Source organism: Eremothecium sinecaudum, chromosome VIII (genome assembly GCF_001548555.1).
Source record: "Eremothecium sinecaudum strain ATCC 58844 chromosome VIII, complete sequence".
Taxonomy (NCBI): Eukaryota; Fungi; Ascomycota; class Saccharomycetes; order Saccharomycetales; family Saccharomycetaceae; genus Eremothecium; species Eremothecium sinecaudum.
Window position 1 is genome coordinate 246,098 of NC_030899.1, and position 25,034 is coordinate 271,131.

At 40.1% G+C, this 25,034-nt stretch overlaps 13 protein-coding genes and 1 non-coding gene across 14 annotated transcripts; 7 read left to right on the plus strand and 7 right to left on the minus strand.

Annotated features, from left to right (window-relative positions):
- Positions 1-175: 175 nt before the first annotated feature.
- Positions 176-1,879, plus strand: ROK1 (RNA-dependent ATPase ROK1; the record flags this gene model as incomplete). The annotated part of the gene is made up of 1 exon (XM_018134142.1): positions 176-1,879. The coding sequence occupies one exon, from the start codon at positions 176-178 to the stop codon at positions 1,877-1,879; it is 1,704 nt and encodes a 567-aa protein (XP_017989586.1).
- Positions 1,880-2,215: 336 nt separating this feature from the next.
- Positions 2,216-2,572, minus strand: ATP20 (F1F0 ATP synthase subunit g; the record flags this gene model as incomplete). The annotated part of the gene is made up of 1 exon (XM_018134141.1): positions 2,216-2,572. One exon carries the CDS (start codon positions 2,570-2,572, stop codon positions 2,216-2,218), a length of 357 nt encoding a protein of 118 aa, XP_017989587.1.
- Positions 2,573-2,959: 387 nt separating this feature from the next.
- On the minus strand, positions 2,960-5,620 carry MCM4 (MCM DNA helicase complex subunit MCM4; the record flags this gene model as incomplete). The annotated part of the gene is made up of 1 exon (XM_018134140.1): positions 2,960-5,620. The coding sequence occupies one exon, from the start codon at positions 5,618-5,620 to the stop codon at positions 2,960-2,962; it is 2,661 nt and encodes an 886-aa protein (XP_017989588.1).
- A 450-nt stretch (positions 5,621-6,070) lies between these two features.
- Positions 6,071-7,033, minus strand: AW171_hschr84642 (HHL177Cp; the record flags this gene model as incomplete). The annotated part of the gene is made up of 1 exon (XM_018134139.1): positions 6,071-7,033. The coding sequence occupies one exon, from the start codon at positions 7,031-7,033 to the stop codon at positions 6,071-6,073; it is 963 nt and encodes a 320-aa protein (XP_017989589.1).
- Positions 7,034-7,220: 187 nt separating this feature from the next.
- RLF2 (Rlf2p) lies at positions 7,221-9,035 on the minus strand (the record flags this gene model as incomplete). The annotated part of the gene is made up of 1 exon (XM_018134138.1): positions 7,221-9,035. One exon carries the CDS (start codon positions 9,033-9,035, stop codon positions 7,221-7,223), a length of 1,815 nt encoding a protein of 604 aa, XP_017989590.1.
- Positions 9,036-9,308: 273 nt separating this feature from the next.
- Positions 9,309-10,799, minus strand: SPO74 (Spo74p; the record flags this gene model as incomplete). The annotated part of the gene is made up of 1 exon (XM_018134137.1): positions 9,309-10,799. One exon carries the CDS (start codon positions 10,797-10,799, stop codon positions 9,309-9,311), a length of 1,491 nt encoding a protein of 496 aa, XP_017989591.1.
- Positions 10,800-11,110: 311 nt separating this feature from the next.
- Positions 11,111-11,545, plus strand: DSS4 (guanine nucleotide exchange factor DSS4; the record flags this gene model as incomplete). Its single annotated transcript, XM_018134136.1, has 1 exon — positions 11,111-11,545. One exon carries the CDS (start codon positions 11,111-11,113, stop codon positions 11,543-11,545), a length of 435 nt encoding a protein of 144 aa, XP_017989592.1.
- Positions 11,546-11,682: 137 nt separating this feature from the next.
- On the plus strand, positions 11,683-12,420 carry TIF6 (translation initiation factor 6; the record flags this gene model as incomplete). The annotated part of the gene is made up of 1 exon (XM_018134135.1): positions 11,683-12,420. The coding sequence occupies one exon, from the start codon at positions 11,683-11,685 to the stop codon at positions 12,418-12,420; it is 738 nt and encodes a 245-aa protein (XP_017989593.1).
- A 432-nt stretch (positions 12,421-12,852) lies between these two features.
- On the minus strand, positions 12,853-12,950 carry AW171_hschr84647. Its single transcript is given in 2 exon segments — positions 12,853-12,896; positions 12,913-12,950. It is a non-coding gene; the product is annotated as a tRNA-Leu (tRNA).
- Positions 12,951-13,873: 923 nt separating this feature from the next.
- Positions 13,874-18,277, plus strand: CDC25 (Ras family guanine nucleotide exchange factor CDC25; the record flags this gene model as incomplete). Its single annotated transcript, XM_018134134.1, has 1 exon — positions 13,874-18,277. One exon carries the CDS (start codon positions 13,874-13,876, stop codon positions 18,275-18,277), a length of 4,404 nt encoding a protein of 1,467 aa, XP_017989594.1.
- A 467-nt stretch (positions 18,278-18,744) lies between these two features.
- Positions 18,745-18,930, plus strand: AW171_hschr84649 (HHL171Wp; the record flags this gene model as incomplete). The annotated part of the gene is made up of 1 exon (XM_018134133.1): positions 18,745-18,930. The coding sequence occupies one exon, from the start codon at positions 18,745-18,747 to the stop codon at positions 18,928-18,930; it is 186 nt and encodes a 61-aa protein (XP_017989595.1).
- A 450-nt stretch (positions 18,931-19,380) lies between these two features.
- IMH1 (Imh1p) lies at positions 19,381-22,032 on the plus strand (the record flags this gene model as incomplete). The annotated part of the gene is made up of 1 exon (XM_018134132.1): positions 19,381-22,032. One exon carries the CDS (start codon positions 19,381-19,383, stop codon positions 22,030-22,032), a length of 2,652 nt encoding a protein of 883 aa, XP_017989596.1.
- Positions 22,033-22,284: 252 nt separating this feature from the next.
- AW171_hschr84651 (HHL169Cp) lies at positions 22,285-23,316 on the minus strand (the record flags this gene model as incomplete). The annotated part of the gene is made up of 1 exon (XM_018134131.1): positions 22,285-23,316. One exon carries the CDS (start codon positions 23,314-23,316, stop codon positions 22,285-22,287), a length of 1,032 nt encoding a protein of 343 aa, XP_017989597.1.
- Positions 23,317-24,716: 1,400 nt separating this feature from the next.
- Positions 24,717-24,935, plus strand: AW171_hschr84652 (HHL168Wp; the record flags this gene model as incomplete). Its single annotated transcript, XM_018134130.1, has 1 exon — positions 24,717-24,935. The coding sequence occupies one exon, from the start codon at positions 24,717-24,719 to the stop codon at positions 24,933-24,935; it is 219 nt and encodes a 72-aa protein (XP_017989598.1).
- Positions 24,936-25,034: the final 99 nt, after the last annotated feature.

Genomic DNA, 25,034 nt, shown 5'->3' on the forward strand with positions numbered 1-25,034 from the left:
ATCCGGGTAACATTAATGTTGATCACGTACAATATGATATTGTATTTAAAATTTTCCGGTAGTTTCTTTTTTCGGAAAATTGATTGTAGATATTTACATCAAAGCGATGAGGTGCATCTCCAATAAACATAAACCAATACACTGTGCCAAATATATTGATATCTTACTGCAAGCAATGGATATTTTTAGATTATTGACTCGAGGTGCTTCAGTTAAGAAGAATGGGAAAGAAGTTGATTTTGCACACAAGCAAAATAAGCAAAATAAGCAATCAGGGAGTAGGAATGTAGATAATACTGCCCAGATAACAAAAGAGTTGGATTTTTTTCGTAATAAGAAGATTCTGCGTAATGTTGAATCTAAATCTGCCGCTGAGGATCAAAATATGTCCGAGAATGAGGTTGATGAGGACCATCTAGAGGATGATATGGTTCCAAACCTTAAAATAAAAACTTTGGAAGATGCGACCAAGTTGAGAAATTCCTATAAGGCGAAAGTATCAGGTTCGGATATTCCATTGCCCATTGGCTCTTTTGAGGATCTGATTACGAGATTTAAGCTGGACAAGCGGTTGTTGAATAACTTAATAGAGAACAACTTTACAGAGCCTACACCTATACAGTGCGAGGCCATCCCTATATGCCTTGGGCAGCGTGATATTGTTGCGTGTGCTCCAACCGGTACTGGTAAGACGCTAGCCTTTTTGGTCCCTCTATTGCAACAAATTATAATGGAAGGTGAATCGAGTTCTGGTGTAAGAGGTCTTATTATCTCACCTACAAAGGAACTGGCTAACCAAATATTTACCGAATGCTCGAACTTATCGCGCAAGATCTTCTTGGCTAAGAAACGTCCACTAAATATTGCATTGTTATCCAAGTCTCTAAGCTCTAAACTGAGAAATAAAGTTGTCAATGAAAACAAGTACGACATCATCATTTCTACACCTCTAAGACTCATCGAGGTTGTGAAGCAGGAGTCGCTAGATTTGCGTCATGTAAAGCATTTAATATTTGATGAAGCAGATAAGCTTTTCGACAAGACATTTTTGGAGCAGACTGATGACATCTTAAGCTCATGTAGCAACGCAAACTTGACGAAGGCCATGTTTTCGGCAACAATACCATCTACAGTTGAAGATATAGCTCAGACTATTATGTTGGACCCAATTAGAGTCATCATAGGGCATAAGGAAGCCGCAAATAGCAACATTGAACAGAAAATAGTGTTTTGCGGCAATGAAGAAGGTAAGCTCGTTGCTATTAGACAGCTTCTACAAGAAGGAGAATTCCGGCCGCCTGTCATAATATTTTTGGAGTCTATTACAAGAGCTAAGGCCTTGTTCCATGAGTTGGTATACGATAAGCTTAATGTCGATGTGATACATGCTGAAAGAACACAAATGCAGAGGAATAAGATTATTGAAAGATTCAAGTCCGGTGAACTATGGTGCCTAATATGCACCGACGTTTTAGCTCGAGGTGTTGATTTCAAGGCTGTTAATTTGGTCATCAACTATGACGTTCCAAGATCTGCCCAAGCATACGTTCACAGAATAGGTAGAACTGGTAGAGCAGGGCGTTCTGGTAAGGCCATCACCTTCTTTACGAAACAGGATGTGGTAGCAATAAAACCAATTGTGAACGTTATGAAGCAAAGCAATTGCGAAGTGGCAGAATGGATGGATAAGGCCTCAAAAATTACAAGCAAGGAAAAGGAAATGCTCAAAAAGGGCCATGCCTTTAAAGATAGAAAGCAAATCAGTACTGTACCAAAAATCGTAAAGCAGAAGAGACAACAGAGGAAAGAGATGATTACCGCATCAAAAAAGCGAAAACTCGCTCAAGAGGCTGGGACAACACAAACTTCAGATGACTAACTAAATTCAAACGCATATAATTGCTCGATATCGGGCAATTCCTAATAATATATCATTGCTGGAGTTTTTTTTTTGGCTCGATACATGAAGCAATTAGACTTCAATATGAGTAAGTATACGAATATTTATGTACATATATAAGAAAAGAGTAAATAACTCCCAAAGTCATACTAACTGGAGAGTAATAATTTTTAAAATTCGTTGCTTCCTTTTGCTTCATTCAATGATAGGTCTTCTGTCATCATCTTGCATCAAATACGCCGAGGTAAAAAACCGCACCAAATATTTTAACTAGAACAGAAGACACGACAAAACAACTAAAATTAATTTGGGTTCTTAACATGTTGAGTAGTTTTTGTATCCCACAATATGCCTTCTACCAATAACTTCACCGATAGAATATAAACCCAAGAATTGAACTCCATAAGAGCCGTATTTAATCCATTCTTGCTTACCTAGTCCCTTAATAGCCGCAATTGATTCCTTTGGCTTAGTACTTGCTTGTAGAAATTGCTTATACAATCTCCAGTAAACCATTTCAAAGTCTGAAAAGTTAGGTGGTTGAAGGCCTTCTTTGAAGTAAACCGTTTTTGACAATTCAGCACCAACCTTACCGTAGTACACGGTTTTCGACACTAGAGAGGAAGCCCTTTGAACAGCTAGGTTCATTAATGATTGGATCTTACTAGCCATTATGATTACGGAGTTTACGCTAATTCCTAGAAGCTTAACAGGCTAATACCCTATTGGTTTATAGAGCATTGTAGTATTATTCTAAAATTTTTCAGATTCAGTATGGTTTGAGTTGAGGCCGGGTTACGCGCTGTAATTGACCAATCAAACGCGAGGATTTTGTAAAGTACTAAGATACTGGTAAGAAAGAGAGTTTATTATAGCGTTAACGATGCTATTGTGTGACTAGAGTAGTTTATATTGGGCTTTTTAGCCGTTATGATATCCTTTTTGTTTTCATCAAGGCTTCTTTACGTAACTCTTCTACGGAAATACAATGTTCGCGTTAATTGATGAAATACATCGAAGTAAAGATATTATGATTGTATTGAGTCTGCCAAAGTATAACTATACCCTGCCATTTAAGCGGATTGATTTTCTTGCGCCTTCGCCCAAGACAACAACTTTGTCTTCTTGTTGTAGACGAGACAATGCATCTGAGATCTCGAGGTTACCGACCTTTTCTTGGGACTGCTCGTTAAGTACCTTCACAAGTTCATTAAAGGTTATAACATCTGCTGTACGTGTTGTGAGAATTGTTATTATTGCTCGGGCCAAATCCTCTTGTAGTTTGCGCTGAATTACGGAATTCCCTGTCTGGACGAGGTTCATATCGATTTTACCAGTTTTGGGATCAATTGCGTAGTCCTTTATCGCGGATCTGATCAACCGCACGGATTCCTGAACGTCTTCAACGTCTACAGTTTCTGATAGTCTCATCTTGGCGTGTGCTTCAGAAAGTCTGATCATACTTTCTAACTGTCTTGTAGTCGCCGTAATTCTCTTTTCGTCAGATCTGGAGTCGTCTCCCATCTTCCTCATGCTCACATAGGCTCTCACGAGCTCTGTTTTCGCGTTGACTGTTATGACAGGGTGAACATTTTGCTTGGCGTAGTTTATGTACATAGTCAAAAATTCGATAGGAAGGATATCTGACTGGGATACGTGAACGGGCCGGTCTTCTAGGTAAAGGCTTGTCAAGTGCTTAGCCAGTTCTCTGTCAGTTGATTCAGAGACCTTATCCAGCACTAAATAAACTAAATCGAATCTCGATAGTAGCGGTGGAGGAAGATCAATATTTTCAGTAACTGGTAGATTTGGGTTATAGCGTGAGCCAATTGGGTTTGCACTCGCAAGAATGGACGTCCTGGCATTCAAGGTTGTAATAATACCAGCCTTAGCAATCGAGATAGTCTGTTGTTCCATAACTTCATGCAAAACAGACCTGGTCGAGTCACTCATTTTATCAAACTCGTCGATACAACACACACCTCCGTCTGATAGCACTAGGGCACCACTCTCCAGCACTAATTGTTTCGTATCCACATCTCTGGTAATATATGCAGTCAGACCAACGGCCGAAGAACCTTTACCTGAAGTATATACCCCTCTTGGTGCAATCTTGTGCACATACTGTAATATCTGTGACTTGGATGTCGAAGGATCTCCACAAAGCAGTATATTGATATCGCCTCTGTATCTTCCACCCTTCTGGAATGTTTTGTTAGTACCACCAAACAGTTGAAGAAGAATACCTTTTTTAATGTCGTCCATTTCATAAATACTTGGTGCAATTGAACGTGCTAGTACATCATATAAGTCTGGCCTCTCTGCGACATTCTTGATCTTCTCGATATCTTCATCAGAGATTTTCCTCAGCTCCTCTACGTTATCAGCCTGCGTTTGGAGCAATTGCTGTTCTATAGTTGAAGTATCGGTTCCCAACCTCTTTTCATTAACCTTTTTGACGTGAACAATATCGAGGTATGTTTTGTACAGAGATTTTAAAACCCTCTGGCGCTGGTTAGCTCTGATAGGTATACACCTGAAAATACCAGTTACTTCAACCCTATCACCAGCACGGCAGCTGTCTACTAACTCGTCGTAAACACACAGAGATACGGAATGGGGCGTCTGTCCATCAGGCACAAGATCTGGTGTTTCCTGCAGCTTTATAACCTGTTTATCAGCAAATGAGCATCTGTTATGTACCAATGTCATGGAATTCCTCTGATTACATGCTACTCTGGGGCACCTGAGAGGTTCCTGAATAATACCACGGTCAATCTCAACAGCGGTTGTGTGATCGCAAACGTTACACTTGAAAAATGCCATTTTCATGTCAGGAATAATTGGGGTTGACCTCAAAACTAGACCTTTTATGCTGATCAGTTTATCAATATCCTTGGGATTTAACTCTCTCATACCTTTACTTGAATCCAAGTTATAAGGTCTAACTTTGTATATCTTTGATTCAACGTCGGCTAGATCATTGTTTCCTTCTATGCCTCCAGCGTCAACGGCTAATTGCACCATGCAATCTTTCACTGCCTGGTCCATTATTGAGATGACTTCTTGTGGATAGTTCAGCAGTTGATGGTAGAGTTTCTCAGTAGCAGAAAAGGCCATCAAGTTTCTTACGTCCAGGTTAAGGTTACAAATACCTAATTGTCTCATCTGGTGTAACTGGTTCACGTAGTATAGTTCCTCGTCTGTAGTGTCATTTATATCAAGGGACTGTCCGTCTTTAGCTTTTCTATACTTGTATTTGAAAGTCATCAACATATTCTTAAAGTTATTAGTGACTTCCTGGATGGAGACATTGGTACCCCAAATGATCCGCAATGGCTCAGCGGCCTCTGATGATGGCTCAGAAAAGGCATCTGTAGAAGGAGAATCAAAATTCACCATTCTTCTGGGAGAAGACAGATCGGAGGCATGGATATCACTTCTTCTGTAATGTTGCAGCCGTCCAGATTGAGTGAATGATAGCGATGAAGAAGGAAGAGAATGCTCGGTCCTCGGAGTTCTGCCTTGAGATGAAGATGGATCACCATTATTACTATGTGGATGCGATTGCGATGATGATGGATAGTGAAAGGGAGAAGATCCTACCATATGGCCTCGTTCTGCGCTATCGCGCTCATATGTATCAGGTTGTGAGGATGACGAAGGATTGTAAAACAAAGCAGGAGAACTTGCATCTCCATTATTAGGCGACGACGTCATTTTATAAACCTATTTAGCAAGCAGCAAAGTCCTTCTTGGGTTTAATGAATGTTCAACACGATATTTTCAAAGAAGTTCCATAGATCTCTAGCTTTCCGATGAGGAAGCGAAATGTGCATTTACCAGAAATCATGGAACACGGACAACTAATAATGAAGTTACTATTGAGTCAGAGAAGAGCTAACTTAGTGCTAAATTAATGATATTTAAGCTGTATTAAACAATTCAGGCACAGATTTAGCCCTATGGAGTTTATTCTGATACTTTTTGACAGAATTCAAAAACAACGGTTACTACTTGAATACTATCTACAGTCTGCGTCATATGGAGCGCGTAGCTTAGCTATAATAATGAAACCCTGCCAAAATTATAATGGCGTGCAATTTTGGGTAAGTGTATCTAGTGCATTGGCAGTAACTTCTTAGTGTTCAATTTGGACATTAACATGTTTCAGTCTTGTGGCACAGAGCGAAGCCTAATTTCCGCTAGTTCCGCTTGGCTGAGTGCTACCCTATCATGCTTGATTTCGTCTTCCACTAGTAATGCAGCAGCAATGACGTTGCTACACATTCCCGCAATGGATATCAATGGGAATAGTTCAAAAATACCACTAGATAACCCAAAAGCCATATGCTGTCCTAATTTCTCGTAGTAGCTGTCGCATTTCATTTTATAAGTCATTCTTAAACGCGTCATCCATGTATTATAATAGTTGTATGATCTACTAGGACTCAATAGAACAACCGCTATGGTAGGTCCAATGATTGGAACTAACGATAGAACAATAATAAAAAAAGATCGTGAGATAGAGCACAGAACGAGAAATACTTGGATCGGGATCTGGTAGATCCAGAACTCTAAGTCGTTTTTCTTATAAGATGGAGGCACTGGGAAAGGCCTCAACTTCAAGGTGTTTAATAAAGCGCCATGATTTCTTCTTCTGAGACATGTATCGAAAATGTCTTCCTTAACAACTGGCAATACAAACCATTTTGTGCCACGGACTGTCCATAAATTACACTGCAAAATCATCTGCATGATAGAAATGACTAAACCAATTGGGCCCAAAAGCACAATCTGCCATGTTGAGAGGATGGGTAGTAAAAATGTTGCATATAGTGTTGTAAGCATTATGAATAAGATAATATAGCAGCTTCCAATGATTGCTGCATATCCCCAGTACCTGTAAGAGCTTAGAAATTCAACAAAACCGCGAAACGGGTACATGAAATTCTTATAACTAGATATATCGTTTCTAAAATTGTCCTTAACAGAATCTGCTCTACCTTGGATTATTGCGCTTAACTCAAACATTGATCCCACCGTCGCATTATACATCTCGTTCCATATACCATGATTCTGGCTAATGGAAGTTTTCTGCGAAGTTAGTGATAGTTGATCCCACAATGACATAGGGCTGGATTATGTTACTAATGCTGGTTCTACTGTCTGTCTAAAAGTATTGTCTAGATCCAATCTCAACTTAACACAAAATGGTAGAGTTTATCATTACCTTGCAAAACGTCATACGTCAAGAAATTACCCTCCAAAAATTTTCCACCATGTTTTAGATTCTGACAGCATTGACGTTCGAATCCCCTCATACCTCATTTTTCAGACTGTCCCAGTTCTGAGTATCTTTAATTGTCCATTTCCGGACGCTATTGCCCTTGCCGCTTGATCTTTCAGCATACAATTTAACAGTATTTTTTATAGTTTCTTTACTGTATTGCGGTATATGCTTCTGGATAATTTCACTTACTGTTCCAAGGGAAAAAGAAGACTCGTGTACATTTTCGAATACCTTCAGTAGATCTTGAGGGTGGGCTATTATGCTTTTTGCCTTTTTGGGTGAAACTTCTTTAGATTCTGTTACTGTACTACTTGTTGTTTCTTTTGAGCGTGGTCTTTTAGTTGACTTAACGGTGGGATCTATAGGAAACGGCTGGTCTTCTATTAGGTATTCTACTGAAACCAAGTTAAAGTAACGTTGGTCAGCTTCATCAAATGTTGAAAAGTCCTTTGAAAGAAGTACCGTAGGAATTAGCGGGCCGCGAAATTTGGCCTTCAATGAATCATTACTGTCGTCATCTTTGTCTAGAAATCCGTCGAATTCATCTTCGTCGTCTATATCATGTTCGTCGTGTTCATCGTCATGTTCATCGTCATCATTTTCAAGATCTTCAACTTCATCACCTACTTCCCCATCTTGATCTACCCAATCCAGATCTGAGTCGTAGTCATAATTAAAACCGGTATGATCTGTGGAAAATGGATCTTCTGTAGGTAGTTTAACCTTTTTGGAGTATGTGCCAATGTAGGGGGGTCTAATATTTTCGTAGAACTTAATAAACTTCTGAGGCACACGAGAAAGCATTATGTGGAACTCTTCCTCAGTCTTGGTTTTAGAAGTCATTTGCTGCATAACTTCTACTGCAGTGTACTCAATGTCATGACCGAAGCTAGTGTCAGCATGCGATTTGAACCATGAAGTAACATATCCGGGGTCTTTATTATCTATTATACTATCAATGGCTTTAATCCTTTCGGAAAGATCCTGTTTGTTCAATTGGACAGTTTCGCTGATCTTAACGTCCCTCTTTACGTAAAAGGGTAAAAAGGTCTTTTCGTAGTCGCTCTTAGAATCTACGATAGATTTTGTCACCGATGCTTTCTTAAAGAATTTACCAATCCTTGACTGAGCGCGCTCCTTCGCTTCCTCCTCCTTACGCCTTTCCTCCTCAGCCTTAAGCCTCTCTTCCTCTTTCCGCCTTCTTTCCTCTTCCTTTTCCTGCTGTTTTCTCTCCTCTCTCTGCTGCTTCTCCTTCTGTTTCCTCAATTCGCGTTCTTCCTTTTCCCGCTGTTTCCTAGCCTCCCGTTCTTCCTTCTCTCGCTGCTTCTTAAGTTCACGTTCCTCCCTCTCCTGCTGCTTCTTCAATTCCCTCTGTTCCCTTTCCTTTTGTTTCTTCAACTCGCGTTCTTCTTTCTCACGCTTCTTCTTTAGTTCTCGTTCTTTCCTAAGTTCATGACTTTTAGATCCGCTGGAAGACTTCTCTTGTTTTTCATTAAGATCCATATTTTCACTATTACCAACATTGGCGTTCTGCAATTGCTGTTGAGGCCCTTTCCCCCTCGTCTTTCGCCTCGAAACCGTATTCGTGTATTCTGTGCTAGTATCCTGATTCTCTTTTTCGCAGATCGTAACCTTTTTGACTTGCGTCATCTCTCCTGAGAATTGAGCTTTATTTACCATTATTAGGGAATCTTTCTCATTGGTTTGCTCATCGGTATCACTTTTAACATCAACTATAGTTATTTGCTTCGCATTAGTGGGGTTACGGCCCTGAGAATTTGACAATTTATTCAGAAAGAAAGTTGAAATGCCTTCCTGTGGTACTGAATCATCAGTGGGCATGCTTTAAACAATAGTAGACGGTATAAGATGCCTTTATAGCTTAATTTGAGAATGCGTAAAGCGCGTTTTAGGTACTAAGAGAAGTTCAGTCAAATTTTTCTTAAAATGTACAAGAGACACGTTAAGTAGCAACCTCGTTAAGCTTCGAAGCAAACAGTTACTAACTATCCTCCTTAACGTCCTTTATGCATGGATCTTTATGCTATTCGCTGTCTGTGAAAAGAATTATATTAATATTATTAACTACTTTTTGTAATTCGATGCTCGTGACTATTATTCAAAGCTATTAAACCCACTTAGATTGGTCCTAATATCATCTAAGTCGTTTCCAGTCAACTTTTCTATGTAAAATTGTTGCAATGGGTCTTTGTTTTCCTCATCATCATGGAACTCATCATCTTCGTCTCCTCCCCAGCAATTAAGCGGAGTTAGTGTGACCTTAACCGCTTCGTAGCTAGGGCTTTGACGTATGGGAGTGCTGCTTGGAGCATGGTGATCTTCAAAACCAATGGGTATGAATTCGAGCTGTTCTTTAGGCGCTTTTGCAGACTCAGCTACTTTGAGTTCTTGGAATGTTTCGGAACATTTATCGACGGTTTTGCTGTCGATCGATGGTCTCGAATAATGGGCGTTTGGATTAAACTGCTTGCGCATGCTCCACTTGCTCTGCTCCGAGTAGAGGTTGCTTTCAGGCCTGGTCGCAGTAAATATAGGCGGTGCCACGTACTGGGGGGGCTTGCGAAATTCACTGGCAGCGTTCCGGCCGAAGGTGGGATCTTGAGCTGAACTGTAAGTCGCCGCCCGTGTAAGCACTGATTTAGTCCCCGTATCGTGGCTCTTTCCTGAAGTTGGTCCAGTACTCTTTCCTGGAAGGCCAGTTCCCGGAGTGCTATGTCCTGGACTGCCATGCCCTTTTGCTGAAAGTGACCCTGGACCCTGGAAGCTTCCTGGGCCAGGTCTCGAATCGGAGTCTGGTCTACAACCCGAAAGTTCGAGATCCCGATTACTGTCGCTGCCATTGGAATCTTTGCACGAGCTCTTCGGAGGGGATACGTTACTGTAATGGCAGGTAATAATATCCATAAGCTGCTTTCTTAAGCGATTCAAATATTCTTTTGGCTTATATCCGTGTGCCTCCGGATCCAAAAATATAGTAGCTAAATACTCCAATTGCTGACTGACCTTCTTGTACTCGAGCTCTCTATTCAAACACACCACAGCATTTCTCTGCAAAATAGTCAAGTCATCAAAAATATTAGACAATTCCCCAAAATTCTGAGTAGCTAAACCACCATCGGTAACTCGAGCAAATGCTTTCTTCAACTTTCCTGCCTCTCCACTAAATAAATCACTGTGCTCAAAGATGCTTATTGATTCTCTCAAAAATGGCAATATCTGCCTACAAAAGAGATAACCCAATTGTTTCGAATTGGTTGTAAAACTCTCTGTGGACGACAGCTTTGTAGAGTGGCTCAACGGCCTACTACCTCGATAAGGCGATCCCGAAAAATGGGTAACAACCTCTTCATCCTCTAGTTTTTGTAACAGCTCTGTATAATTAGCCCCTACAGGAATTGACGGAACGTTTGGATGCACCAATATCTGATCCAATCGATTCTGCAACTGATTCACTTTGTTTTTAAGCAACTCAACCTCGCTGCCTTTTTCGGACAACATAAGCTGCAAGTGACAGTTTTCATTTTGAAGCGATAGGATAGGGTCCGTATCATCTACGGGTTTCTTCGGAGTAGCGTTACTTGACATTGACCTAAAATTATGTCTTGGTTATGTTCATTAAAACTTATATGGGGTGTTAAAATATTGTCTTTAATACCCAAGACCTGCATATGCTTATTAATCCTACCCAGATCCCAACAACACTATAGTTCTTTGACACAAAGACACACGTCTAACCATAAAGTAAATTTTTAATTGTCAGTTGTTATTGGCGTAGTGACACTGACGCAGCTCTGACAGATTATCTAAAAAAAACATCGTAAAAACAAATTGTCGTAGAACCGAAACCCATACAATCACTCAACGCAACGAATCTACGAGGTATCGAGGACTTATCTATGTCAGACAGCACTTTCGAGGTTAGATGCCCATTTGAAAAATGCAATTGCGTTTTTATTACGACCGATAAGGGCGCTTTTGTCGAACTTCCTGCCCAAGTTGTCGCAGAATGGTCATTATTGCTACCTAAAAAAGATTACGACGCAAAGGGCAATTTTTTACTTGTGAAGGACATATGGGACTTCACAAATGCGGGGGTCACACGAAAGGTGCCCCAAACTTTACCTAGTGGTCATAAACTGGTGATAGATGGCGTTCCGCATGTTACTAAAAAAGTATTGAAGTACCTGACCTGCGCAGACTGTGATAGAGGACCAATGGGTGTAATGTGCGAAGTAGCAGCTGATGCAGACGAGGGAGAGCTCAGCAGCTCCCAGACGGTGTGTCTCCTTTCCCTCGAAAGCTGTTCGATGGTAGCCGAGGTGGCTGATTAATATCGTACAAAGGTACTGCTTAGGTCATCGGTGTTAAAAATTTTTGTTGGTTATGCAAAAGGTAAGAGAACTTCTGTAGGGATGATGTTTGATTTAACAGATAATTAAGTGAGTATAATATCCAGTTAATAGCAGCCATGGCTACCAGGACTCAATTTGAAAACTCTAATGAAGTTGGTGTATTCTCAAAATTGACAAACTCTTACTGTCTTGTCACTATTGGAGGCTCAGAGAACTTCTACTCTGCCTTTGAGGCGGAACTTGGTGATGCGATCCCTATTGTACATACTACGATTGCAGGGACTCGTATTGTGGGCAGAATGACTGCCGGTAACCGTAGAGGTTTGTTGGTTCCTACTCAAACTACTGATCAAGAGTTGCAGCATTTGAGAAATAGTTTGCCAGATTCCGTAAAAATTCAAAGAGTTGAAGAGAGACTATCAGCATTGGGAAATGTCATATGTTGCAACGACTATGTTGCTTTGGTGCATCCGGATATCGACAATGAGACCGAAGAGTTGATTGCCGATGTTCTTGGTGTTGAAGTGTTCCGTCAGACGATTTCCGGTAATGTCCTCGTGGGTTCTTACTGTGCATTGAGTAATCAAGGTGGGTTGGTTCACCCACAAACTACTGTACAGGATCAAGAGGAATTGTCCTCCCTTCTACAAGTGCCATTAGTGGCTGGTACCATTAACCGTGGTTCCAACGTTGTTGGTGCAGGTATGGTCGTTAACGACTATTTAGCTGTCACTGGGTTGGACACTACTGCTCCTGAGCTAAGTGTTATCGAATCTATTTTCCGTTTGCAAGATGGTCAACCAGACTCTATTTCTGGTAACTTGCGTGATACCTTAATTGAAACTTACTCTTAAAAAATTTGGTCTGTGGACTCTTTCAATTGTAATTTTTTAGTGGATTAGCGCAATGAGTTTGTCGTCGGTTTGAATAGATATTTGCACGATTATATATGCTAAAGTTAACGCATAGTTCTTATGGGAGCCAGTTCCAGGTATTTTATAAAGGGCTCGGATAATCACGCAATAGAGTCATCTATGGTATAGTAACATTCTTATTTAATGAAATATATTATCCTGCAGGTATAGTCAGCGAGTAGTTATAAAAGATTCAGGACGCTTCGAATACAAGGTGATATATGTGCTTTTTATAGTGCAACAGGGATTTCTAGTCCTAATGTAACTTACACATTCCAAAAATGGAATGCAATACGCCACGATGCGGGAGGTGGAAATTTCACCATATTACATATTTGTTCTTGGCGCTAAAATTTAAAAAAGTTAAAAAAATGAGAGCTGCGGGATTCGAACCCACGAATCCGTAGATATCAGAGATTTTAAACTTTGAAGCCTAAATCTGACGCCTTAAACCACTCGGCCAAACTCTCTTATGAATTGATGGATTACTTTGATCAGGACAGGTACATAAAGCACAAAAACGAAAACGCCACGCAGGCATTTTTAAGGTTGTTGAGAAGTTGACAATAGTTGGAAATCTTATGATGCGAACAGGTACAGAATCAAGCCAAGCGGAAATAGGTAAGTGATTGACGTCCTTCCAGAATTACTGGAATTCACATGCAGGGCCAAAATAAGGCTATTTTAGATATATATTTAGAACTCACAGATTGTACATACAAACATATGCTTTTTATAGTACTATAATGGTTGGGTTTGCTCAAATAATACAGAAATGTCAACAGTCCAACAATAACATATTCCTGGAGGATTTTTCTTGACAAGACCCTGTTGCCCCCCAAGCTCCGTTCACTGTAATTCATACAATCGTTTCTCTAATTATACAATATCCCACGTGACACAAATCTGCACGTTCCCTACACCCAGTTATATAATCCCCTACGCTCATATGGAACAAGAATGCGCTTACCAATTACAAAACCAAGATGCACCTATATTCTTCATCGTAGTATATATAATGCTGTAATGAATAAAAGAACTTGAGTATTGATACCCAAAAAACCCGCTTAAAATCGGAGATTTAATTAGCGGAAGGCTTTTAGCAGGACATTTAAAATTACCCGATACATATCCCCATTCATGTGACCTGCTAATATCCTTTTCAACGATATCAAATATCGCGCAATACGAAGGATCCATCAGTTTTTTAACGTAGCACGTGACCTCATGATGTCATTAAGGGATTTATAAATGTAATCGTAAAAATTAATATGAAAACGACGATATAGGCAAAGCCTATAGTAATATCAGGGAAGTAAGTTTTGAATTGTCAAGCCCAAAGGTCTCTTACTTCTTCAAAGCCGACTAGAGATAGGTAATATAGCTGATAGGGATGTCGGAAAGCCCGCTCCCACTAAGCCAGATTAGGTGCATAGATGTTGTGCGCGTCTTATATGATTTTACACCAACAAGTAAACATGAACTCCCTCTGAAGTTAGGGGATGTAGTATATGTTCTTTCAAAGTTAGAGTCAGGCTGGTGTGATGGTGTTATTGTTGATCATCCAAATAAGGTTACTCAATGTCAGAGGGGCTGGTTTCCTCAAGAATATGTAAGGTCTTCAAGAGAAAAGCGATACCCGTATTATTTGAATGCTGGATGGACTAGCGGTACGAATATAAACAACTTGTATTCGCGAGCTAACTCCCTGGCATATGAAGGTTCTGCTCCGAATCTAAGGAGTGAGAGTATGAATGCTAGGCAGCACGGGGGTAATTTTGCAAGAGTACCAAGCTTGACTTCAAATGAGGCTGGTGAGTCTAATTACAGTTACTCTGCATCGCCAGATGCTCATATGAAGCAAGATTATAGACTTGAAATGAGGCATCGAGTGCTTCATGGGTATCCGGTAAAAGCCGTTGGAATGAGTCGTGTGGGTACAGATGAGATACTTATGGTCGATCCATTACAGAAGCTCACTCTGGAGGATGAACATACACTGAGGGACAACAAGAGTAATGCTTCGGCCCCTCAAAATCTCGATAAAAAACAGTTTATTTCTCCTTCCGAGGCAGCGATTTTGTACGGAACAGCTCCTAGCGGAGGTTCTCGTCAACTTCCAACAGAAAAGGATGGAAGCGAGACTTTCACTAATGATAAGGAGCAGAGTTCCAACTCTAGAGCAACTTCCTCAACCCTGCCCAATCCTGAAATGGTATTCAGGTCAGTTTTCCCTCAGGAAGAACGGAATGCTGAACTTACTGCAAAAGACCTTGGTCTCTCTAAGGTGTCTTCATCTATCTCACCCATAGAGAATTGTAGTACGGAGGCCCCGCAATCTATTTGGACGAAAACTTTGGCTTGCAATCAACTTTCTGGAAAAAATAGTCTGAGGAGTCGCAATAATACCGATATTCTACGTCCTAAAGGAGACTCCAAGAGGGAAGCCCTGGCACCAGATTCATACTCTGGTCAACCTTTTTTTACTAATGACGATCTCTTTTTGCATCACCCTACTGATATGAGAACATGGACTGAATTATGCGATTCAGCTCTGTACCACATTAAATTGTCGTACGAGAATATTATCCGTAACAATCAGCCGCAGTTTAACATTCATATTAATCGTACTTCCAAGCGTGTGACGACTTACATCATTGCTTGTCGGCTACTAAGAGATAAACTGCTGGAGAGTGATAGGTTTAAGGAGACAATGAAAATTATGAAAAGGATAATCTTATCTTTAGGAGGAATATCAGTACATGCCTCATTCTACTTTAATTCTGGTCCGTGTTTTCAATGCACGCCGCATGCAGACGACAAACACTCGATGGCTGACGATAATGGCTTCAGTAAGATTCCGCATTCACATGTCTCTAGCCAAACCACTGGTGTAATTGCAAGTGTAACAAGTGACCGAAGCTCAAACATCCCAGGTTCAAGCGCTGCTGATGCCGAAATCCTACCTCAAGCTTGTGAAAGTCCAACCGCTGAATCAGAAGCATTAGATCGGGTACATGCATTACCCCATGGCGACAGAGGTGGATATGGTTATCATTCTAAAGCAGATATAAGGCAATCATTTACTTCGAAAGCGATTGGTCGTGATAGTGATGATAGTAATCCTTATGTGGATGATGCGCAACGGTTGCTTGATAACATTCTCCATAGGTTGGACACAGAGTATGCGATATTGAAAGACAGCATTGCTAAACTTACCGTCTTGATGAAGAGTGATAATCCTTTAAGAGATTCTCTACCACAAACATACCCCAGATTGTTTAAAAATTCCTTTGATAGTTGTGGCTGGACAAACCCATTCAATCAACTAGGCTATGGACAGAAAGGTTCTCAAGTTGCGCTACAACACTGTTCAAATAGTGAAGGCCCAACTGTTACATCTAATGCAGAGCACAATGTTAGTGTTGCTCAAGGCAGTAACACAAGTTCCAAAGCAAGTGGTTTCTTTATCAATAGAAATGGATCAAAAACATTTTCCAGAAGTAAGTCAGTGAAAAATGTTACTTACCCATTGACGGAGGACACTTTTAAGCTTTTCAAATCTAAGTTAACCCAACTAGCTGGAAAAAGAGAAAACGATTTACGGGTTTTGAATCTACCGAAGTCAACTAAACGTAATCTTGAGGTGGCTGCATGCACTTATGATACAATTGCATTGCTGTCGTCGATGATTGATATTATGGAGGCTATTGATTTAACGTTTTTCGTTAATTTGAGGGATTTGCCATATGTTGAACCTTCTGCTAACTTAGATAAGGAAAGTATGGACTTGAGAGACCATTGTGTGACAACCGCTACTGCATTACTTTTGGAGTTTTTTGATGTGAAACAGGCAGCCCACGACATAACAATTGGAATTATAATGGACACACAAAATCTAACATTGAGAGACCCGTACGTATTTGCATCAATGCGGGGGGATTTGACTAATGATGGAGATAGAGATCGGAAGAAGTATCAATTTGTAAGATTGCAGAAGCTTTCGAATGCTCTATGTGACCACTTGACGAAACAGGATGTAGAATTCAACGATGAGAAATTTCTGGATACAGATGCTATCATGGTTGCTACACTCGGAAAGTTAATGAACATTATGGATACAGCAGCTCAAATCATAGAGCAGCTTGTTAATGAACGAAAGCAAACTTTACATTATGCCGTTATGATGATGAAAAATGACTTAATCGCTGAGTTAGTCAAGGGTGAGCAAGAAAAGTGGTTCGATACAGATGATAACACTTGCTCTAAGTTGAATTCTACCCAGGAGGTATCATCACCGAATAATGCTCAACTGGGCAGGGATACTAGCCTACCGTGGTATCTAGAGAACCAATACGATTACCTTTTAGTCTACGATGCAAATGGGAATATTAAGGGCGGTACTAAGGAATCACTAATAGAGTATTTGACTAGTCACTTAACTGTGGATGTATCTTTTACGATAACAATGCTAGTCACATTTCGAAGTATGTTTACTACGGCGGAATTATTGAAGCTTTTGATAGCGAGATATAACCTATATCCCCCCGATGGACTAAGTTATGATGCGTATAGTGTATGGGTTACCAAGAAACATATACCTATCAAGACACGTGTGATAAGTATCCTTAACCTATGGTTGTCTTGCTTTTGGGTACCTTCATACTATACTCCTAGTTTATCAGAACTGCTATCATTTGCAAAGATGGCGAAGGATGATCACGTCGCTGGAGCTGATGAGTTAATTGATTTAGTGAAAGAAGTCATTGAGCAAAAGGATAGTTTTCACGGGTTTACTCCACGTAGAATACATTTTTCTACTATACAAAAAGATTCGATTGTAAAAGGAGTAAGAACATTCCCTTCAGTGAGTTCTTTAGATCCACCATTGACGGCAACCTCATCTGCTACGTCGTTAGCAAACGCTTTTCGCTTGAAAAAGCTGCGTTTATTGGATATTGATCCTAGCATTTTCGCTAAGCAGCTGACAATAAAAGAACATGAGCTCTACTGCAAGATAGTACTTTTTGAATGTCTAGCTAGAGCGTGGAGGACAAGGTATTGTGACTTTGGTTCATCAACTAACATTTCCAACTTTATTAAGAACTCTAACCATCTCACGAACTTTGTATCGTACATAATAGTGAAGCAGAACGATCTAAAACAGAGGAGCCAAGTCATACAATATTTTATCACAGTCGCTGAACAGTGCCATCACCTTAACAATTTCTCATCAATGACTGCAATAGTCTCAGCCATGTACTCATCTTCCGTTTACCGCTTGAAGCGTACATGGGGTATTGTTCCCAACAACTACAAGGATATCCTTGAAAAGCTTAATGCCCTAATGGATTCTACGAAAAACTTCAGTCGCTACAGAGAACTTTTGGAATCGGTTCGTGAGTTCCCTTGTGTACCATTCTTCGGTGTTTACCTCTCAGATTTAACTTTCACCGCAGGAGGTAATCCTGACAACCTGGATGGAACTTCTGACATTATCAACTTTGGTAAAAGATCCAGAATAGTATCTGTATTGAAGGAGATAGATTCATACCAGTGCACAGAATACAATTTAGAAAGGCACTCAGATGTCCTAAACTTTTTAGACGAGCATTTGACTGGAATACCTAATATCGAGAAGCAATATGAGCAGTCCTTGCGTATTGAGCCTCGTAGTGAAGTATCAGCTGGATTGAATACTTCCAGTTACCATCAAAAGCATTTCTCAACATCGCTCAAGGGAAGAAAGTTACGCTTTGTCGCTCGAAGGAAGAAAACTCAAGGCGCATCTCCTTAATTAAAATGAACACTAACATGCATATTTACTATTTAATTGTAAATTATTCTAATTTTAAATATTTCCTCCATTAGTGGCACATTTAATGCCTTGCCTGTTATGGGTACGAAAACTTACATCAGCCCCAATAAAAACCCGGGCGAATAGGGCATATAGCCACTCCCTAAGCCCCGTATTTAGATGTTATACTCTTTATTAGAGCCTTAATTTACGATCACCCACTGCGTTCACTACTATGAAGAAGAGGATTTAAAGTTTCTCCTAATTCGAAGAAAAAGTCGCTTAGGCAATCACAGACGAAACTTCTTCAAAACTACGCCTACGGCTTGCAAGTTTCTTCGGTGGCTTTTATCTACGTGATCAATCTTTGATTTACATGCCACATACTGCCTATAAGTAGGATTGCTTGTTTACTTTAATACTTTTGAACACTAACAGGACATCGCGCTTTTAACATCTGAAACGTCATGACCCGCAGTAAACATTATGGCCAACAACAAATGTACTACCAACAGCCAATGTATGGCCCACCAGCGCAACCTGTATACATTCAACAAGCGCCGCCAAACAATGACTCTTGTTGTGGTACTTGCTGTAAAGTACTAATGTGCTGCTGTCTCTACCAATTAGTGATGGACTGTCTTACTTATTAATCATGTACCACCCTAAGGTTTAAAACCCATAATTTTAGCAAACTTCAATCCAATTGAGCACTTACTGGTTACTCTGTTTTTACAGCAGAAGCTATTTAGCAAGGACTTCATATGAGGATACCTAATATAAGATGCATACAGTATATGTACTAACTAATACAAATATAAAGTTAATTTTAATATCGAATGAACTTCGTAGCTTGAGCGCACTCCTTGATTACTTTGAGCTAAAACCGAGCTGAGAAAGCAGTTCTAGCCGTGTTTAAGAGACTATTCTTAGAGTTTGGTGGTCGAGCTTATTCACCGTATATAGGAATATAAACGCTTCCGCTTAACAATTTATTAAGGTCAAATTACGAGTTAACACCAAGATAACTACAACAACGTAAGCAATAATATTGAAGAAAAGGGCTTGCTAATTGAGAGCCGTTGCTTATTTGAATAACTCAAATGTTCAAACAGCTGTCTCAATTCGGGAAGAATATTTCCGACGAGATTGCACGAGGGCTAAATGAAGAATTCTCGACTAGTGACCCACAATCGCCAGGACAAAATACCCCCCCTAGTAACTACGATGAACTTCCAAGGGATATACAGGCCAAGCTAAAAAAGTTCGATAAGTATGAGCAAAAATATCCACTACTGCTGAATGCGTACAAGGCGGAGAAAGAGAAATCGCAATATGTTGACGTATTACTAAAAATCCTGTCTGAAAACACGCCTCTTTCATCACTTAATGACGCGGAAAGTTTAAGAGGGTATTTCTCAGATGTAAATACTCAAATTTCAATGTTGAATGATGAAATCAAACGGCTTACGGGGGAGAATAATGCCAAAACGAAGGAAATAAATGAATTAAAGAACAAACAGGAGGTTACTGCCGAAGGTCAGAAAGATAATAATGCAGATGCCAATATAAATGAGCTGAAGGAAGTAGCTAATGCAGCTTTGGAGGAGCTGAAAGAGGGGCACCTGCGCTCTATAAAGGAAAAAGACATGGAGTTGGAAAAATTGCAGGTAGTTGTGCGTGAAGCTGAACAAAATGTGCAGAATTTAGAATCAACTCTACAAGAAAAGAATGCAGCAATTGTCGAGCTTGAAGCTAATGTTAAGAATCACGATGAGAAAATACTTGAATCTGAAAAACTCATAACTATGTATAAGGATACCATCCAAAAGTTAAGCCAAGAATCAATCCCTACCTCTGTTGCGGCTGCTAATAAACCTAAGGGTAAGAGAAATCGTGGAAAGAAGACTGCACATGGGCAGAGTTCAACACCACCTGTTGCCGAAGAAGAAGGAAAAAACGCTAACAATCCATCTAGTAACGTGCCACTGCGCCAAACGGGCGATGATATTATAAAGAGTATTGAAACGAAGGTGAAGTACGAGGAAATGAATAAAGAGTTAAGCGCTTTTAAAGCTTTAGGAAGCAACAGTAAAGAGGTTGAAGAACGTATAGAGAAACTACAGAATGAACTTTCATCTACAAAGTCGAAGTTAAAGAGTAAGACAGAAGAATTAGAAACTGTCAGTGACATGTTAAAAACTGTTGGGTCTGAGTTAGTGGAGTTCAAGGATCAAATGAAAGAACAGAATAATACGTCAAACGAGATTCAAACCTTGAAATCTCAATTAGAGAAAGCCAATGAAGAAAAAGGATCTATAGAAAAGCAATTGACGGAAAGATTGAGTAAATTACAACAAGATAAGAATGCATTAGAGAAAGCGGTTAGTGAACAAAGCAAGAAGTTCCGCGAATTAGAACAGAAATACTCGGATTCGGTAGAACAGATCAATAACTTAAAAGCACAGAGTGCCGAATGGTCTGAAAAGCTGCGGGAGTTTTCAAATTTGAAAAAATCGGAGTCTATGGCCAAACTGACGTTGTCTCAGAAGGAAAAAACCATATTGTATTTGGAGCAACAAATCAAGGAGTACACTAGTAATGGTTTGCTAGCTCAAAAAGCTGTTGATGATTTGACTGCAGAAAAGGAAAGACTACTTAAGAGGATTGAATTATTGAATAATGACCTTGAAAGAACTAAGTCTGAAATCAAGAAGAATGATAGTACTGTGGAGAGCTACATCAAAGAAAATGGTAAACTTTCGGAGAGATTAGAAGTTCTGCAGGAAAAGTTTGACTCTATGCAGAGCATGAAAAGCAATTCCTCCGAACAAGTTGATTCTATTAGAAGACAGTGTGAGGAATTAAGCACGAAGTTACGTGAAGCGAACAAAAGGATTCTATCATTAGAGGATGAGGTGAATGAAAATGCGAACATTTTACAAGAGCGAATTAGGGAAGCAAACACAATGCGGAAGTTATTAAATGATGACCAAATTAACAGGAATTCTAATATAAACGCATTGGAGGCTAAGATAGCTACTCTTACTGAAGAAAGGGACAGATTAAGCTCAGAACTTGAATTTAAAATGTCAAGTTCCAATCGCGAAGTAAAACAGTTGATAGAAGCGAATATGGAACTGAAATCTCAAGTACATAACCTAACATTAAAATCCACAGGGCTTGATGCAGAATTGCAACAATTGCGCGAACTAAATTCCACCATACAGAGGCGCAGTAGTTCCACTTCAGATGGTTCTGGCGAACTAGAAAAGATGGTAAGAGTGTTGAAAGGTTCTTTAAGTAGCTCGGAAAAAAAATGCCGTGAACTGAAGACAACTAATGGTGAATTGAGAACATTGAATGACGATTTGGTTGCTAAGCTAGATCGAATTAGTAAAAACTATAAGGCGCTGTCAAATCAACTGCAAGCTGTAAAGGAGCGTCGGCGAACCCCCAGTCAGGGCAGCTTGGCTGCAGGTCTTAACAAATCAAGTAGATCTCAGTCTGTTTCTTCCCAGAATTCGGATCATGATATGATACCTGGAACTCGTACTACAGGTATGCCCCCGAATATTAAGAACGATAATCCTGAATCTGAATCGGCATTAAATGACAAGATTGCATACATAAAGAACGTCTTATTGGGCTTTTTGGAATACCGTGACCAGCGTACTCAATTATTGCCTATTGTATCTATGCTGTTACATTTGGATAGCAATGATGAGAGAAAGCTCATGATGTCATTAAAATGATCTTGGAAATCAAATTCTTGATATCAGCCAGTAGAAGTACTAGTGATGAACAAGATGACAACTTCCAAATGCTTGTATATAAATTTGCAATTGGATACTACAAAAACAACTTGATCATTATAAATATCTGTCAGCGCAAGCTAAGTTACAAATTGTGCAACTACGTTTTACTTAAGAACTAACTTCGTTTTTTTAATTTAAAAAAAATTCGGTTAGTGGTTGGGCATATTTAACATTATATATCGACGGCGTTCAAGAATCTTCAGTCTCAGCGTCATCCTGATCATCATCTCCTTCATCATCTTCCTGGTCTTGTTCATGAGCTATTCTTTTAGTTAGATCATCTGATTTTTTTTCAACACTAGATAACCTTGCAAAGTGTGGAAGGTTTTTCAAATAGTCAACTCCACCGGCACATTCGGCAACAGTCATCTGGTCTGGTCCAATCATATTGTTGATTTGGATACCAATGTTCACTGTTCTGTCATGTCCATCGTGTTCCAAGATAATACCGCTGCCACCTTGGATCCATTCGGCAACATCATCGTAGATTTGCTGTTCGGTTCTGGTAAAGTCAGTTGATTGCATCATCCAGTCGAAAGAATCGTGATCCCATAACACAGATGTCAATCCAAATTGACGAGCGATAGCTCTGACACGGTTGTCAATACCACCGTATGGTGGTCTGAACCAACGAGGTAGGTGGTTACCTGTGGCGTTCATTGCCCAAACGGACCACTGTAACTGAGCTACAATTTGCTCGTTGGATAAACTAGGCAAGAATGGATGGGACCATGTATGAGTGCCGATCAAATGACCCTCAGCTACCATTCTTTGGTAAACACCTGGGTTACGGACAACATTATAACCCAAGTTAAAAAAGGTTGTTTTATGACGAAGGTGGTTAAGTAACAGTGGCGTTGCTTCAGATGGACCATCATCAAAAGTTTGAATCAACTTAGAACAAGTATGGACGTCGTCAAATGCAATGCACTTAAAACAGTCAAAAGAACAGGAATCAACTGGGTTCAAATGACACTCACTCTCGCGGTAAGGTTTATAATCAGGCACAATGCTCAAGTCAATATTACTTAAGGGAATATAGGGTGGATCAGCCTCTGGCCACTGCGTTAAACCAGTTATATCGGTAAGCCATTGAGGGAATGGAGTCATTTCAATGGTATTCAAACCGACCTTCTTTTCGTCTGGTGCCGCTAACACATCAGTGATAAGAGTTGATGCTAGTACCCATGGGGTGATTTTCAACAATGTAATACGTTTCATTCTAGTAAATGCTACCGAGCGCTCAGTTCTTTGTTTCTGCAGCTGTATTTTAGAAGGGAATCTCGCTGATTTTATTCAACTCTGTTTGTGTTAAAGTTAAAGACAAAAACAAAAAAGCTTGTCCAAAAAAGCTAAGCTGAAGCTCCCAGGATCCTGAACACAACATCTAGGTCATTCCTCTTATAAGTCAATTGGCGTTCGCTAAAATACGGTTTTTGTGACTTCGATGTTGCAGTTTTTTACGATTTTGTTACTGACGTTCGTAGCGTCACTGTCAACCTCGTCGTTAACGCGGTTAACACAAAGCACAAAGCAGGCAACGCTATCTTTGCGAAGGCAACCGTCATCTTTGCGAACGGCTACGGATGTCGCTGTTAGCTCAGTAAGCCGGTTTTTGTTACACACTTTGCAGCCAACTACTACACGTCACGTGCCCACAAGGCAGATGCACCGTCGCAGGCGCTTACGTAACACACCACGTGACCACTGCCAAGATCTAGAACGCACTTACGTAAGAAGGAGTGTCGCGCCCCGTTCCAAACCACAGAGAAGCGTCATTTGGCCAGGTCATCGTTGTAGCTCGCCTCGGAGCTGTTACAGTTCTCAAGTACCCCTCCTTCCATGCACGTAAATCACATACAGACACATTCCCAGTTCCCTATACACAAACTACACTATCTTGAGTCCGGGGTCCGTAAATCATAAATTCTACATTTCCATCCCATCAATATCTTTAGTAGGAGAATCTACAAAAATAACTGCCAACAGCTCTAGGCCCCCTTATCTCCCCTAAAATAAACTGACTCTGCAACTGCCAAAATGCCACCCGAGATTTTGAGCCTGCTTAACCATCAAGACTTTGACTTCGCTCACTATCTCGCTTTATTTACTTTTCGCCGATAAGCTAAATAGCATGTATAATCTATCGACTAATACGACCTTTACACTTCCAGTATAACCCTTAGATACGGATCAAAGATGGCTAAAGTTATTATGATCATTGGTCCAGAGGTCTTATCACTTGCATGTGTACGTTTTTCCGTTAATTAATCTTTCATCCGGCCTAAAATTAATTAATTTTCACCCATGTGTGCCGATAGTTTTTGTTCGAAGGAATTCCGTACGAGTATAAGCGGCTAATTAAATCTGACCCTACTTCCAAAATTGCTAAACCCGAAACAAAAATAAATAATGTAAGAATATATATATAGGTAGACGGTAGAGCTTCAATTCCAAGATTTTAAACCTTTTTTTTCTTCTATTTATTATTCGTTAGCAGCAATAGTTTTAAGCTTCTTTTTTACTGGCGTCCTCGCAATACAGTCAGGCCGCAGAACGAACACAAAAATTTAACTGAAAAACAAAAGTCCTTTCACCCGCCCTTTTTCAACTTTACTATAATGTCACTTTACAAGCAACCGCTTTCTCAAATGTTCAGACCATTCCTTGCTACTACGGGAAAGCCTGCTACACGCCCATTGGTCACCACGAAGGTATGGTACTCCTCTACGTGTAGTCTGAACCGCGGTAATGCGTTAAGTGAAAAGCAACAGCGCCCTACTGTAATAAGCTCTGATAATGAGGAGATCTCTACCGTGGGGGAACACATCAGGGTATGAGTTCCTTTCCGTGATGCAAGCCTTAGTCGCGCGGGCGCATGGCATGGGTGGTAGTAACGTGGATCGTATAACAAGTGGGTTTTATGTTTTTGTCTTATG